The 16,281-nt window shown below is 34.4% G+C and overlaps 3 protein-coding genes across 4 annotated transcripts; 1 reads left to right on the forward strand and 2 right to left on the reverse strand.

Annotated features, from left to right (window-relative positions):
• On the forward strand, positions 1-1,407 carry LOC105138644 (uncharacterized). Of its 2 annotated transcripts, none has more exons than XM_011044796.1 (5): positions 1-320; positions 454-516; positions 624-706; positions 801-982; positions 1,110-1,407. In XM_011044796.1, exons 1-5 carry the CDS (start codon positions 115-117, stop codon positions 1,137-1,139), a joined length of 564 nt encoding a protein of 187 aa, XP_011043098.1. In that variant the 5' UTR covers positions 1-114; the 3' UTR covers positions 1,140-1,407. The 2 variants fall into 2 exon arrangements, with proteins under 2 accessions (XP_011043098.1, XP_011043097.1); XM_011044795.1 differs by having other exon boundaries at positions 3-320; positions 780-982.
• Positions 1,408-1,871: 464 nt separating this feature from the next.
• LOC105138645 (putative uncharacterized protein At4g01020, chloroplastic) lies at positions 1,872-10,187 on the reverse strand. Its single transcript, XM_011044797.1, has 3 exons — positions 9,197-10,187; positions 4,900-8,047; positions 1,872-3,253 (listed from the first exon to the last, which is right to left on the reverse strand). Exons 1-3 carry the CDS (start codon positions 10,010-10,012, stop codon positions 2,034-2,036), a joined length of 5,184 nt encoding a protein of 1,727 aa, XP_011043099.1. The 5' UTR covers positions 10,013-10,187; the 3' UTR covers positions 1,872-2,033.
• A 2,616-nt stretch (positions 10,188-12,803) lies between these two features.
• LOC105138667 (classical arabinogalactan protein 9-like) lies at positions 12,804-13,202 on the reverse strand. Its single transcript, XM_011044820.1, has one exon. It carries the CDS (start codon positions 13,200-13,202, stop codon positions 12,804-12,806), a length of 399 nt encoding a protein of 132 aa, XP_011043122.1.
• Between the last annotated feature and the right edge of the window lie 3,079 nt (positions 13,203-16,281).

The following is a 16,281-nucleotide window of genomic DNA, read 5'->3' on the forward strand; positions in this document are numbered from 1 at the left end:
AGGATCCTCACATGAAAAATGCATCAATCACCTGCCTAAATACAGCACACAATCTGCCCTTTATGCAGCTTATAATGAAGGGTTTTTGAACATTTCAAATATTATCATTTCACTATGTCTGCTAAAGGTTCTTGGCCTTCTTACAATCTACGAAGTTTTCTGGAACTAATTAATCGTTGCAGAGCCAGCTCCAGCAATGTTTCTCACAGCTGCGGGTCTGGTTCTCCAGTGTCGAAGATCGGCCAAGGTTTATCGATGCACCAAGGATTACAGTTAATCGTTGCCAATAGCAATAAATGGAGACGATCTCATTTCAAAATGTTATTATCCTTTTTGAAGTTCATTGTTTTGTTGTCTCAGTTCAAATTTTTTATTTATTTCAATAGCTTGATTTTATCTAACAAAATATTGCTGCAATTTTTATTTTTATTTTTTCTCCTGTTTATGATCTAGAACGAAGAGCGACAAGGTTGTACCACCAGTTCCAAATCCTCCTGGAAGCAACTCCCCCACTTGGTATGAATTCAATTTGCACTTGGGATTTTAAGCCACAAGCTTCCCCCACATGAATTGAGGTGTTATTATTTGCGTAGTAACATTGCAAGAAACGCCACTCCATGCAGGGCAAAATGGATCTTGGGATCTATACTATCCGTCTTCCTGCCTTTTTGGAAGCAAAAAAGGGAGGAGCTGAATAGGATAGAAGGTACATAAGTTCCTAATGTATGCTCATTAATTTACCAAGTCTTCTTTATCAACTTGGGAGAATCTTATTTTAGGAGTGGCGGAAATTATTGTAGACGAGGTTGAACATGTAGCTGAGGAGATAGAAAAGGTGGCAACAGTGGCGGAGAAGGTATCAGAGGAGGTGGCAGAAGTGCTGCCTGAAAACGGAAAACTGAAGGAAACAGCTTTGTTGATAGAACACGTTTCGAAAGCAACTGCACATGATGCTAAACTAACTCAAGACTTTATTCACAAGGTGAGTTGCTACAAGAGATTTCAACTGCCATTAATAGCATAAAGTTCAAAGAAACTGGAAGAACAAAACTTGAAAACATGCATGCATTTGTTGACAAATGTAATCTTTTTTCTTTTTCCTTTTCTAGATAAAACATGCAGGTGGATGCTCAGCATGACATTGATGACTTGAAGATAATGGTTGACCCTGTAATTGAAAAGATTGTGCAGCAAAACTCCCGAGGAAAGTAAAAAGGGAGAGAGAATCAGTTGCCACTATTAACACAAGCAAAAGCATATGTTTCTTTGCATTAAGAAATGAATCTATATGGACCTCCTCCAGTTCTCTGTAATTATGCAATCATTCATATTTGAGAATGCTTATCAGAGATAATGTTAATTTCATTATAAAACAAAGGTGCCTGAACAGAGCAAATAGCAATAGAATTGTGACTAAACTTCTGAGAAACTGATTCTAACTGTAAAATCAAAAGAATTCACTGAACTTGTAAACAACTGCAGCTAACTATAAAATCAAACCCACTAAATTTGAAACAAAGCAAAAGGCAAAGATAATCCATTCAAAATGACGAGGATAGCATATTAATAGATATTTTTTCCTCTAAGCACGCATAGCCTACAGAAGATTCATGGATTGTGGTCGAGGAGGAGGTCACTCTGATTGTTTTCAGCCACGAGACAAACAAATATACTGCAGTATCAGTGTGCATATGGATTTATCAACAGGGGATACAAAAGTTTCAGTTGACAATTTTCCAGTCAGTGATCGACAATTAGAAAGAGAGAGAGAGAGAAAAAAGGTGGGCTCACTTCAGTGGTTCTATTTTTTCATTTTACAAAAAGAGAAACCAAATCTTGAGCAGCAAAAAGGAGTTTTGAATACCTCAAAATTAGAAACAGTGATGTGCTAGATTCATAGGAAAGAAGGCTAATGCAAGCATGAAACATGAGGCACGGAACAACTGATATGCATGTAATATTTCTAAATTATACATGTGTGGATATCATATACTTTTATATACAAATAACTTACAATGTAGTCAGTACAGGTTTTATAATGTAGCAGGATGTACAGACCTCAAGTGCGCATAGCAGTCATCACCGCTCATAAAGAACTCCAAGCAGACCCAGCAGATGTGTTTCCCACATCTGCACTCAATGTGGTTGCAGCCATCTACCTTCTCAATTGTGTATCCACATACTGGGCAGTTTCTAACATGCTCTTTTCCCTTGCACCATTCCTTCAAGGACATGTCAGGATCCTCCTTGAGCTCCTTGTATTTTTCACATGATACAAATGGATGATACTCCACATGGCACCTTGTACATGTCTCGGCATAGCATGCTCCACAAACAAATGGATCACCAACCATCCCGCTTGCTACACGATATACTGAAGGGCAATCAGGAGATGGGCAAAATCTGTAAGTTCCACCACTAGATGCCACGAAAGCTGACAAGGAGGCCCTGAAGAGATCCTCTAACTTTTCACATGGTAAAAGAGACTTCAGATCTGTAAGCCAAATGTGCATGCCACAACCTTCATGAGCACAGCCTGCAGGGAAGCCATCACGTCCTCTAATTGCTGACTCTAACTGTTCAACCAAGCATGACTGGCAGAATTTATGCCCACAAGCCTCAAGCTGGTAACAGTCCTCAACCTCACAAAGGCAAATAGGGCAGGCAATATTGTCATCTTCATATTGTTTGATGGATCCATTAACACTGACAGACCATGCAAAGTCACGAATCATCTGCTCCACTTGGAGTCTCAGATCCTTTTTTCCAGAAAAGGAAATAACATGTCGCCTTGTATTAAGCATAAATTCAGCCTCAGGGAACATCTCTTTGAGCACATGCAAGTCAGGACCAAACTTCTCCACAACTTTTTTCATAAGATCATATGGCATTGCTCCACCTCGAAGGCGGATATCTGTTTGTTCCTTATCATGTAGGGCTAGAAGAGATGCTATCAACTTCTGTTCAGTAAGAGCAACTTTCTTCTCGGGGCCAAAGACCCTAACAGTGAGGTTCTGCCTATCAAAGAGAATATATGTTCCCATCTCTTGCTGCAGTGACTTCATAAGCATGATGCCATCTTTGGAAAAAAGAAGCTGCAGAACCATTGGGGTGAGGCTACAATGATTTATCTTCTTTCCATTCATCAGTTGCTCCAGCGGCCTTCTCAACTCAGCTACTGTCTTTGTTGCATTAGCAGATATCTTCACTCTATAAGAGCCATTCTCATTCCTTTCTAAATTGCAACACACACCTGCATAGTCAAATTTGTCAGCACCTGATTACTATCAAACAACGTTCAGGAAATAATAAACAATTGGCACATTTCGTATTAAATCATGGAGTTAGGTTAAACAGTAATGTAAAATGAGGAACAAGTTGTTACTGGACTGATCAGCTCCATAATTCCCGTCCATATAAATTGCCAAGCCTAGGGGCATGTGTTCAGTTTCTCCATTTGTTTGATTTAGAATTTTTCTTTTGGGTTTTCAATAATAACAACCTAACAAAACCAAAAAAATCATATAAAAACCAAATTAAATCATCCAAAAAGTAGCTACTCAATAAAAGAAAACCCCAATTTTGTTATTTTGTTACTGTATGGAGTAATACATAAAGATCCCGGTAAGTCAGATTCCATTGTTGAAGCAAAAGCTTCTAATTATAAATAACATTTTATCGTAAAAATTAGTGCTCCATGCTTCAAGCATATATCCAAAGAATTCCAGGCTGGTAGAAAAATAGGCAGTGGCTTGCTCACATGAATATGACCTAGGCTATGAATTAATTCTAAAATTATCAGTTCTTTCTTCCTCTATGTCACTCCACAGGTACATGGCGAATCCTACAAAACACAGGACCAGATCTGAAAACAAACTAGATCCCTGTGATCTGTTGAAGGCGGTTCCATGACTCTGAAGTCTGACACACATGATAAGTAACTTTTCCGTCTACTCCAACCTCAAGCTTAAAAGCAACCTCTCTACAGTTGGCATTCCCTAATCAAAGCTGGTTCTTAATTAATCTAATTTGGGCTCCATAACAACTCCTATCATCACTTACAATACAGACCGATACTCGAGGTCAAATTCACTGTATCCAGTCAACCAAAATGAAAGTAATACCTAAAATTATCATGGTTACACTAGAATCTCAAATCCCAATCAATTTTAAAAAACATTTAACTATCTACATCAATCCTAAAGCATATAAACAGGCCTTAATGGAATTTCTCCTATTTTGGACTGAATCTTCAGTGTCTCACAGCATGAGCCACATTGCACATACTGCTTTGACGGAATGAAAGTAAAAAAAAAAAAAACAGAAACAACCCATTTAGAATAAACCAATATCAGGACCAAGTAAAATTAAAAAGGAAAAGAAAGAGAACTGGTGCATCCCAAACAAAAGATGCTTAAAGATTTCCTAAGACCAAAGTGTGCCATCCATCCAAAAGTCATTCATGTAGTTTCACTATTTGCCTGAAGCTCATGGTTTTGACCCATACATGTGCTTGAAATTCTGTATCAGTACTGAAATGAACCAGCTATAATTAAAGGAACTTATTCACAGAAAAATTGATTGTCAAACTCAAGATCCTTTGATGCCAAAAAGAAAAAAAAAATGCTTTTAAAGAAGATGGTTTCATGAGATTACCAGGACAGGTCCACCATAGAGAATTAGGCCATCAGTCAAGAAAAACAAGAAAACAATTCACATTACCTCAATACAGGATATCAGGTCATAATAAAAGAGATTTAATTCAAAGAACATTTGATTGTCAATTCAGAAATGATTATTTAAAAATTTACCAGGATGGATCTAGCATTAAGAATTTATCCATTCAGTCAAAAAAGAAAAACAATTCACCACAAACTCCTTCAGAGTGAGAGGAATTACCAGGTCGAAACTTGAAGCTTTTCAGTAAAATATTCAGCTGCCTCTCAATGAATGCATAAACAGAAGCAGAACATGATGCAGAGCTATGGAACACCTGCTGGCATTGCATCTTCTGCCATGAAAAACAACCAGCAAGTGCTTTTCCTTGCATATGTTGCAGAGCTTTAGCTGCCTCCAAATGTAATTTTCCATCAAAAGTGATCCAAGCCTTCATGAAACTATCCTTTGGCTCAGGGGCGAAGACCTGAACATGGCAGTAATTGCTCAAAGGGCCCTGGCTAGGCATGAAAGGAGCAATTTCCTTGAGAATTGCTTGCTCAAAAGCATCAACAGAATGATTATTTACTTCATCTCCTCTGATTAGGAATACATCCAAAATTCTCCTATTTGTTGTCTTGTGCAGAACTTCTAAAATTTCTGCTTCAGAAGTTTCTTTATCCAGTCCTCTGATAACTACAGAGTTCATGTCTCTTGTGCTGGTCTGACACTGAACAAACCTGCCTCCAATCAGAACATTAAAGCAATCATCAACAATGAACTGGGCATCATTCCTTTCACATCTGACAATTGCAAACCCTTTGCTATACCGGCGTGGCCAACTGATTTTTGCTTTTACGGCAGCAAATGATGACTTTCGAATACCTCCAACAGATGACCGAGACAGGGACAACTTAAGCACACCTCCACACAACTCGGATCCATTAAAATATAGAGCTTTTCTAGCTGCTTCAGGAGTAAGGAATGACACCCTGCCCCACCTTTCTGCATCATCACCATGCTGTCCAATGCCCGTGAATTTGTTGTAACCACAAATTCCAGATACAGATTTCTCTAAGAATGTCAAAACTTCCTTGTCATCTACCATATTCACATTGGAAAGGTGCACATCCACTGTTAAACATCTATTTCCCAACTCCAGATGCTTAATTTCAGCACCAGCTCCAACAAGTGCAACAGGGGGGGAAGCACCAGCCCGTACCTCATGATATAAGCACTTCTCCAAGCATTCATTCCTTAACCACTTTGTTTCATATCTTAAGGCATTATTGACATATTCATAAATCTTTTCAATATCTTTGGACGATGCAAACAATTGAATCTCGTTGTCACCCACATTGATTTCAATTCCAATGCGTTCATCCATGTAAATAGCACGCATGCGAGAAACAAGTGCTATCAAGCTACTATTTGACTTTCCACAAAACCGTTTCAGAGCAACACCTCCAAATCCTTTTATCACCCTCAACTGCAGTTTTCTAGATTCCATCTTTGAGACATCAAATAAAGGATGTATGAAGGTAGATAAACTGTGAAAGTCAATTGCTGTTACACAAACCAAATATTTACTTGATATGGACAAGAGCTCAGCAAAGACAACCCATTGTGGCTTCTGGTTATACACTTGTAATGAACATGAAGGGTGAAGTTGGAAGTATTCACCACTTAAAACAACCTCATAACCAAGGCGATCATATCCAGAATACATAGCTACATTATCTGCTAGCGAAGAAAGTATAATCTTCTTCATGTTTTCATCATGCACAGAGGCAACAAGAGGATCCCAACGCCAGTAAGTTGGAATAATGATATTGAGTTCATTTTTCAAACAGTTTTCCAACTCCAATACTGTATCTCTGCATCTTCGCATAGTTTTTGCATTGATTCTATTTTCCCAACACCATTTATTTCTATTCTCTTGCCGCATACTCTCCCATTCCCTGTAGACGGAGAGCAAAGTGAAGAGATCTCCATTGTGATGGCAGAACCGGACCTTAAGGCAATCAGACTTCAGTTTCTCATCATAAGTACCCACTCTGCAAAAAATGTTACTGGCATTTGCCATAGCTGCAGCAAGGACAACTCCCTCCTTGAGCAAACCATAACGGAGACTTTCAAGAATAATTTTCCCAAGTCGTGGATCCATACCCAATTTAACTAAGTAGTGCCCATCAGCAGTTAATGCAAAGGCATCATGTTTGCGGGCAACAGCACCTAACTGAACAAGGTTCCTGATTGCCTTGTTGATTGCATCCACACCTGGAGCATCAATAAAATCAAACTCTAGCACATTCTTAATACCAGAGGCAAGAATCCTCAAAACTGCAATGCCAAGATGAACTTTACAAATTTCAGGTTCCTGATGCAAATCCATTGACTGATAATCAGAAACTGAGTACAGCCGGTAACACTTGCCATGATCTGTTCTACCAGCACGGCCAGCTCGTTGGTTTGCAGAACTTTGGCTGATCTTGGAAACTCTGAGCACATTCATACCAGATGAAGATTCAAACCTGCTATCTTTAACTAAACCAGAATCAACCACGTACTTGACCCCTGGAATTGTTATGGATGTTTCCGCTAAATTTGTAGCAAAAACAACTTTTCTCTTTCCTGGGTAATTCTGAAAAACACGACATTGCTCTTCATGGAAAAGCTTCCCATGTAATGGGAGCGCAATTGCAGAGGGAGACTGAAACTTTTCACATGCCCATTCCACTTCTGCCTGTGAAGTCAAAAAAGCAAGTATTGCCCCATCCTCCTCTGCTGCATGAATTTCCATTGCCATCTTAACAACATCGCAAACATATGGAGCTGCATTATTGGAGCTCGGCATGGGGTCAAGGGACTCTCTAGATGAAGCAGGAGCATATTTGATTTCAACAGGAAAGCTTCTCCCCAACACATGAAATGTTCCACAACCAAAGAAATAACTGGATATTTTGCTTGCATCAACTGTTGCAGACATTATAATTAGCCGTAAGTCAGGCCTTTCCTGAAGTAATTCTTTTAGCAAGCCCAAAAGAAGATCAGTATTCAAGCTTCTTTCATGAGCCTCATCTACAATAATGCATGAAACTCCAAACAAATTTTTATCTTTCAAGAGGTTTTGCAGTAGACAGTGATCAGTCATATATATTACCTTCGAACCAAACTGCTGGGAAGATGAATAAGATGGGTAGCAGATAATTGAATTATCTTCATAACATCCATTGCATTCTTCACTGACCCTTTTTCCCAGGGATATAGCAGCAATTTTGCGGGGTTGAGTGCACAAAATTGAACCACTTGATGCAACTCCTGAATCAGCAATAAATTGTGCCAACTGCGTACTCTTCCCTGAACCTGTCTCCCCAATCAAGACCATCACCTGTGGGAGAAGTCAAAAGAGAAAGACAAAACATCCATCAACACCAACAAGTTATAAAGACATACTAATAAACTTATTTGAATGCAACTTTTAACAAAATTTAAGTTCTGAAGCCAGACAGCTAAAAAAGAAAAAACCATTGACTAATTCAATTATCATTCCAAATCCCAACAGAGACATGAAACAAGACCAAGAAAACTGCAGCTACAAAAAACAGCTCTAGTTTCCATCAGACATGCCAATCAGGGAGTGTCTTCAGTTGCAGGTACACATTCAAATGTTATTTTAAGTTTCTACGTACTTGATTCTTTTTCTAGAGTTGGAAAGCTAATAGCCAGATAAACAGTCCACATGAGCACATTAGATAACAATAGATAAACTACACCATTCCCGTTCACATTATAATGTAAATTATCATCGAAATTATCTTTAACCAGTCTGGCATGTCAGTGATTACATTCCGAATCAATTAAATCCGCATCTCAACTGGATAGACATATCAATGATCACATTCCTAATCAACTGAGCCTCACATAACCTTCTAGAAGAATAATAAAAATATCATACCTCCAGATACTTTCTTCTAATTATTCAAAGCTTTACAACCCAAGACCCGCAAAAAGTAATAAAGATGAACTGCGCTTTCAATTATTTATTTTGGTAAAAAACTATATGTGACTATAAGGGGTTGTTTGTGATAGTGATTGCGGTTATTTTTTAAAGTATATTTTCGCTTAAAAATACATCAAAGTAAATTTTTTATTTTAAAAAAAATTATTTCTGACATTATCATATCAAAACAATCCAAAAACACAATATATATATATATTGAAGCAAAAAAAAATTCAAAATTTTTGAAAACTCCGGTTAAACCAAAAGGCCAAACACCCCCTAAGACACAATCACCAAACAAAATCACCTGCATAAAACGGCTCTTAAAACTACATACCAACCATTCATAAAAGATCATACAAGAATATGCATAAGCACACGAACCAAGCTTAAAGTTGAATTTCAAATCATAATACTCCTTTAAATACAAGAAGCATATACCACTAAGCTTGAAGCACAAAATCACATCAGAAACAATCAACGCATATTCCTTTAAATACAATAAAAGCTAACATATCCAGACACTAATCATCATACCTGCTGTGAATGCAGCATCTTCAAAAACTCACTCCTAAACCCATAAATAGGCAACCCATTTTCTACCCTTCTACACTCTCTCAATATCAGAAAATGAATCCTGCTCCAATAATAAAAAAATCCCATCTTTCTCCCATTACCCTCATCGCAAACCCTCAAAACCCCCAAATTACCAATCTCCTTCCCTTCAATGCAATCCATCAAACACCGCATTCCCTTCCTAAACTCCTCCACCCTCTTCACAACCACCTCCATTTCCACCCTCAACGCCTCCTTCTTCACCTTATTCTCGCTATAAACCCTAACCCGTTCCGGCCGCTTGAAAAGGCTCGTAAATTTACCAATTTCCACGGCCAAATTTTCAATCTTTCTCTCCAATTTCTTCACTACCTCCCCTTCTAACACCTTCTCTGCATACAATTTAAACAAACCTCTAATCCTCTCATTCAAGTCCCCTTCATTTACATCAAAATCCGTCACCGGAGTATACACATGATCCCCAGCCAGCCTCCGTTCCCAGAGGAAGACGGCGGCGGCGATAGCATCGCTCTGGTCGTGGAAAAACAAACGACCATCGCCCGCGGACATGGGGTTTGTATCGGATTTGTCAGGTTTAGGGTTACATTGGGAAATTAGGGTTTCGAGTGGGGATTGCGTGCGGTTATTGTTACGGTGGTTGCACAAAAGCCTGACAACAAAAACACTTTGGTTTTGGTGGTTTCGTAAGTTCCAGGGACGGTTGAAATGCTGCCCCTGACGGTGTTGGGAGTGGTGGTGATGACGTGTGGAGGGGTGGTGGTTATTGTTGTTGATCATGGTGAAGTTTTATGAGCATAGGAAGTTATCAAGATATTATGCTTTGATTTTGGTTCCTTTTTTGGGAAATTGATCATAACGCTATTTGTTTGGTTTTAGAATTCTCCGGCGCTTGCATGAACGTGAATACTCGCACTTCTACTGTCTCTGCTGGGAGTGGAGTGCGTGCCTCGTGGCCGGTAGCGTGTTAAAAGGCTTAAAGAATACACGTGCCTTGCCCGGGTTTGATTCCGATGACCAATGGATTTGTTCTTCGCGTATTATTATTATTATTATTATTATTATGAATTAAAATTTAAGTGAAGAAATTTGTGCTGAATGCACCGGTTGAAAATAAGCTTCACCAATTGATTTCAAGTAGATTGGTTTTATGGGCTTACTTGGAATCCAAGGATTACATTGCTTTTTAAAGGATTTTTTTATTTATAAAAAATTTATTTTTTTAATAAATAATGTTTTAACTGTAGTATTTGATATATTTTAATCTTAATTTTAATTTAAAAAACTATTCAAATTTTTTTTTTTAATATTTGATTTGATAAGAAAAATCTTAGGATTCCAAGTAAGCCCACTATGGAAATTATGGTGAAATAACGTTAAGTCAATAGTTGATTGAAACAAGGGTTAATCTGGAGTCTTGAAACTAATATTCCTATAGACATATGAACTCGTTTAAATTTAAAGGTGCTTTATATTGAGGCTGAAATAAAATTTAATAAAAAATTATTTATATAAAAATATTTAATATTATTATTAAATCTAATTTAATGAGTCAGAAATCTATTAACTTGATTTTTTATTTAGTTTTGATTTAAAATTAAATCACATAAAAATTATATTAACATGGTTTATTCTATTCAATGAATTTAAAAACAATTTAAATAATTAGTAAAAAATATTATTTAATTTAAAAATATTAAGATAATTTTTTAATTTTAATTTTAAATTTAGGTTAGATAAAAAATTAGGTTAAAAAATTTTAAGATTAATATATTAAATCAAGTTTAATAATAATATTAAATAATTTTATATAATTTATTTTTTTTAATATTTGATTTTTTTATTTTATTTGAACAACAATCGCGTAGCACGGCATGTAAACTAATATTGTTATAGATGGAGGAGGGTTTGATAGTTTACCTGAGATTATTGGGCGAACAATGCCCTAAACATGCGACAACGTGTCTAGAACTCAGAGCACAAGACAACCCCATGTCCCCAGCTATTCTTTCTCTTTAGAATCGTTTCCAGCTTACAGGGCACATGGGGGTCGTCGAGAATCATTCTCTTGGCTTTGGAAAATCGGAAAGGAAAAGCTAACCCAACGCCCAATCTTGACCGGGGCTTTTGTTGATTCTTCGCCACGGCAGTCCACCATCGCTATTTCACCTGTTTGGCTTTGTCTTCTTAATGGGTTGGTTAAATTTTGATTTTTTTTAATAATATTTTTATATTTTTAGATTGTTTTGATGTGTTAATATAAAAAATAATTTTTAAAAAATAAAAAATTATTATTATAATATGTTTTTAAATAAAAAATATTTTAAAAAAGAATCATTATCATATTCTTAAATATTCTTTATTAACTCACGGTACAATAACTTTTTAATTGTAATTCAGATGTTTCAGTTACTTACTTGTATTTCGACTAATCTTTTAAAGTTTTAAAGTTAATAATTAGATAAGTTTTTAATGATCTTAAGATTTATGACACTTGAATTAATAATTTATAGAGAATAAGCTCAAATTCTATTCAATTAAATTATACCTCTCAAAGTTATCACCAAGCTCAGTTCGTTAGTTTTTTTGTTTAATTGTGATCTCTTCATGGATACCTAACAATTATAGATTTAATATTTTAGTGAATATTAATAATTGAAATTGTTTACAATCCTTGTAAAAGGTAGCCAAAATTAAATTTTATTTTTATTCTTATTATCTTATCTTTTCTATCTTGATAGTTGTTAATTTTGGATTTTTTTTTCTATCACTAACCACCAACTACAAATATACATTGGTGTTTAAAGGAAAAAACAAATAAATAAACAAATAAACCATAGTTACATAAAATAACTTTGCAGGTAGTAATTTGAGACCATTTAATTTATTTCCCGTCTTATTATCTAGATTTTAATAAATTTATTAAAATAAAATAGAAATGACTTTAAATGGACACATATAAAAATATAAATGATAAATTACAGTAATCATTTTGATATATCATAAACTTATTCTCAAGAATCTGAAGATATTATAGTTTGTAACAAAAATATCATTAACACTAGAAAGAATGATTTTAAATTAAAAAAAATATTTTAAATAAAAATCGAAGTTTTTAATATTTACTTAAAAATAAATGAGTTTTCATTAAACCATTAAACTTTTTTAATCAATTGAGTAATTTTATTATCCTAACATAAATTACTTTAAAGCCCAGGAAAAGGACCAGGTGTGTTTTAAGTGGGTCCATTCTGACAAGAAAAAGAGACTTGGATAGTGGGACCGGTCCAAGGGAATCCGCGTCCGCTGAGTTGCAATTGTCAGCATGCTGTGCCCTTTTTTCACGAAAATTAACTCATTTTAATGGTATTTTTTATTTAAAAATATATTAAAAATTAAGATTTGGAAAATAAAAAAGAAAAGAGGCAATTACTCACTAACAACAACAACAATTAGTCACTTATGAAATGACTACATTAACTACAATCACAGAACCAATTAAAAAAAAAAAAACACTGAAAATAAGCCACCACTCTTCACGAAACAAGACGACCGACTCTCAATAACGACTCTAAATCACCAAAACGGCAGCGAAGAGACCAGCAAGCCAAGATCCACCAACAGTAACTCTATTCAAAACGGCATCGTTAGCAGATGGACCAGGAGCATCAGATGGTGAGCTGGAGATGCTGGAAGGAGGGATGCTGGATGCTGGAGGAGGAGAGCTGACGGTTGTGGGAGATGGTGGAGATGCCGCAGGAGGAGTGGTGGGGCTCTTCTTGGGTGCAGGTGGAGAGGCAGGAGGGCTAGAAGTAGCAGTAGGTGGTGGTGCAGATGTGGGGGTGCTGGCTGGTGGCACTGGAGATTTTGTGGGAGAAGAAGCTGGAGAGGAGGTTGGAGATTGTGCCATGGTGGAGGTCAAGAACAATACCATTAGCACCACCAGGGCTAGAACGTTTGAGCTGGCCATTGTTGAAGAGGAAAGCTAGGAGTTTTCTCTGAGAGAATTTAGAGACAGTAAAGAACTAAAGAAGTGCAGGAGTGGCTTGAAAGGAGGAGCGGGTGACCCGAGGTATATATAGTGCGGTGTGTGCGCGTCTCTTTGATGACTTTGCCAGTGCCCCGTTGAATTGGACTCCAATCAAATGGTGGAGGTTTCTCTTTATTTCTTTATTTATTAGCAGTGATTTTAATGACAAAATATATATATATACACTGTGAAATTAATTATTTTCAAACTAATTTTCATATATTGTGACTAAATATCTCCTAAATTGAATTGTAAAAAGTCCATTTATGTTTTTATCTTTAATATAAACATATGATTTCTTTTTATAAACCTTTGTTCAATTTTGAATTAAAAAGGGTAACAATAGAAACTACTTTTTAGAAACCTTCTTCTAATTTTGAATTAAAAAAATAACAATACAAACCTTTTTTTTTTATTATTATTATTATAAATATTTAGTCTAACTTGAACACATCTTGATTATTTCTATAAACTTTAAAATTAATAATTATATAAGTTTTTAATGACTTTAAAATTTATAAAATTTAAATTAATAATTTTTAAAAAGTAAATTTAAAACCTGATTAATTAAATTATATTTTTTAAATAACAATAAAAAATATTTTAATCTTATTATATAGAGATGATTGAAAACAAAAATCTCATAAAACTAGTTATAATTCAAACCTTGTATCAAACCATAATAAAAACATTTATTTCATTATTATATATTTGATTCCAAATAAATCATTTATAATAAAAACTTCATGAAATATATATTAAGATTTTATAAATATAAAATAAAAATTATAATTTTTTTTAAGGATACAATAGGTTGTTTTATAGTATTCTAAAAATAACTAGTATTTTAGTGGCTATTATATGAACCTATTTTAAAGAAGAAAGAGAAGTAGAAGATAAAAATTCTAAAAAGAGATATTTTTATTTTTTTGGTGAATTTTATATTACTATTGGTATTTATCTTTTTTTTCCTTATAATAGATTTAAAAAATAACTAACAAAACATAATTAATTATTTATCGACAATATAAATTTGTTTTTTTAGGATACGGCCGTTAATTTTGCACATAAAATATATAGTTAAATGAATAAAGGAGGCAATGTGACGTCATGATGGGTGACCAACTAGTAAGGGACGGTTTGGCATGCGTTAATTCCACCCTGGTTCGTGGACGGCCACTAAGATACAGATGTGAATTGATCACGAACGTACACGTGCAACACTAACATTTTAGTCAAATTAATATTGTAACGGCAAAGAAATAGAAAACGACAACTGGCGGGGGGACCACGTACGTGGAAATCTGTTACTAGCTGGAAACCTAACTGATACGTTTTAGGACTCTTTTGTCTTTTTATTATTTTATCGTAGAAAGTCAACATATTCAAAGACCGCCAACGTACGCACATCCCCTTTTCTTTTTTCCCGTGGCAGTGATCCTGTGTTCTCGAATATTCCGTGATATGTGTGTGTCTTCTTTTCTTGATTGTTGTTCACGCCTTCGAGACTTGACCCGCTTCAACAGGGTTATCTTATACCAGGCAAGGTAACCAGGTCTATTATTTGTTGGATTAAAAATTATTTTTAAATATAAAAACTATACAGGTATAATTAATGTCTTCCTTGACATGAAAATTCAGTTATAAACTTAAAATATGATGATTGTGTTTAATAAAATAAATTAATAATTATATATATTAATAAATATTAAAAATAAATTATTAACAGTAAGTAATACATAAGTCAGGAAGTTGAAAGATAAATATAAATTAAAAAATATTATTTTATGTTATAAAAAGCAATTTAATTGTTTTTAAATAGCCCTGATCCAACCACTTGTCTAGCCCAATTTTTAAATTAATTCACGTTCAAATTAATATGATATGACTTGATCTATATGATAGGTTGAAATACAACCCAGTCAATCCAATTAAAACTTGATTTGATTTAAAAAAATTTAAAATGATATTGTTTTAATTTTTTTCAATATTAAAAAATAAAGTTTTAGATATACGTAGATTAACCCTAGTTAATCAGTTAGCTAAGATTTTTATATTTATATTTTTTCTATAAGACAACATTAATTGAGAGGATATAAAATGTAATTTAAAAAAATTATATTTAGAGTGCTTGCTTGTTCAAATTAAAAAAATATTTTTAACAACTAGGATTTTTTTTTCTTATTAACATTTTCTAATTCTTTATATTTCGAACATAACATTGTTGGTAATTAAAGAAGATGGTTATGCAAATAAATAGATTATATTAAAAATTAACAAATTTATATAATTTTTTTGCAATTGTCATATAAATTACTTGAACAACATCATCCCCACAGTCAGGTCAATTGCTGATATTTTGACATGGAATGCATTGCAAACATATTCGTGGATAATAGAAACAAGGCCAAGATTAAGTACAAGCCCAAAAGAAGAAGGGGTATTTTACCTATTTTCTTCTTTCCCAGTGTCCCACTCTCCACAAACCATAATGTTGTGTTTGGTAAAAATTGGACTGAATTCATGATAAGGGTTACCTTGATTTAGGGGCAAAAATATTGTGCATGGTTGATGGTGTTTTTTTTTTTTTTTTTTATAATTAATATGAATGTTTATTATCTTAATTAATTTTATAAATTTTAAAATTAATGACTATCAACCGTGCACATTATTTTGGTCAAAAAATAATTTATTAACTTGGACTAGGCTTCATTTTAAACAACTTGTTTTAAAAATTATGGAGTACTTGATAAATTTATTTATTGCTTTAACTAATATTATAATTGATATAAAAATTTGAAATCTATTTATTATTTTTGGTAATGAAGACATCGAAAAATATCTCATTAAAACTTTTCTAACCAAATAAATCAATAATTTTCTAGCTCGGATTAGGTTTCATTTAAACTGGTTGTTTTAAACAAAAAAACAAAAAAAGAAAGAAAAAGAAATCAACAAATACTGAGTTGGTTCGCGGATTAATCCGAATATTCCACCTTTCACTCACCATGAGTTATCT

Source organism: Populus euphratica, unplaced genomic scaffold (assembly GCF_000495115.2).
Source record: "Populus euphratica unplaced genomic scaffold, PopEup_1.0 scaffold80.1, whole genome shotgun sequence".
Classification (NCBI taxonomy): Eukaryota; Viridiplantae; Streptophyta; class Magnoliopsida; order Malpighiales; family Salicaceae; genus Populus; species Populus euphratica.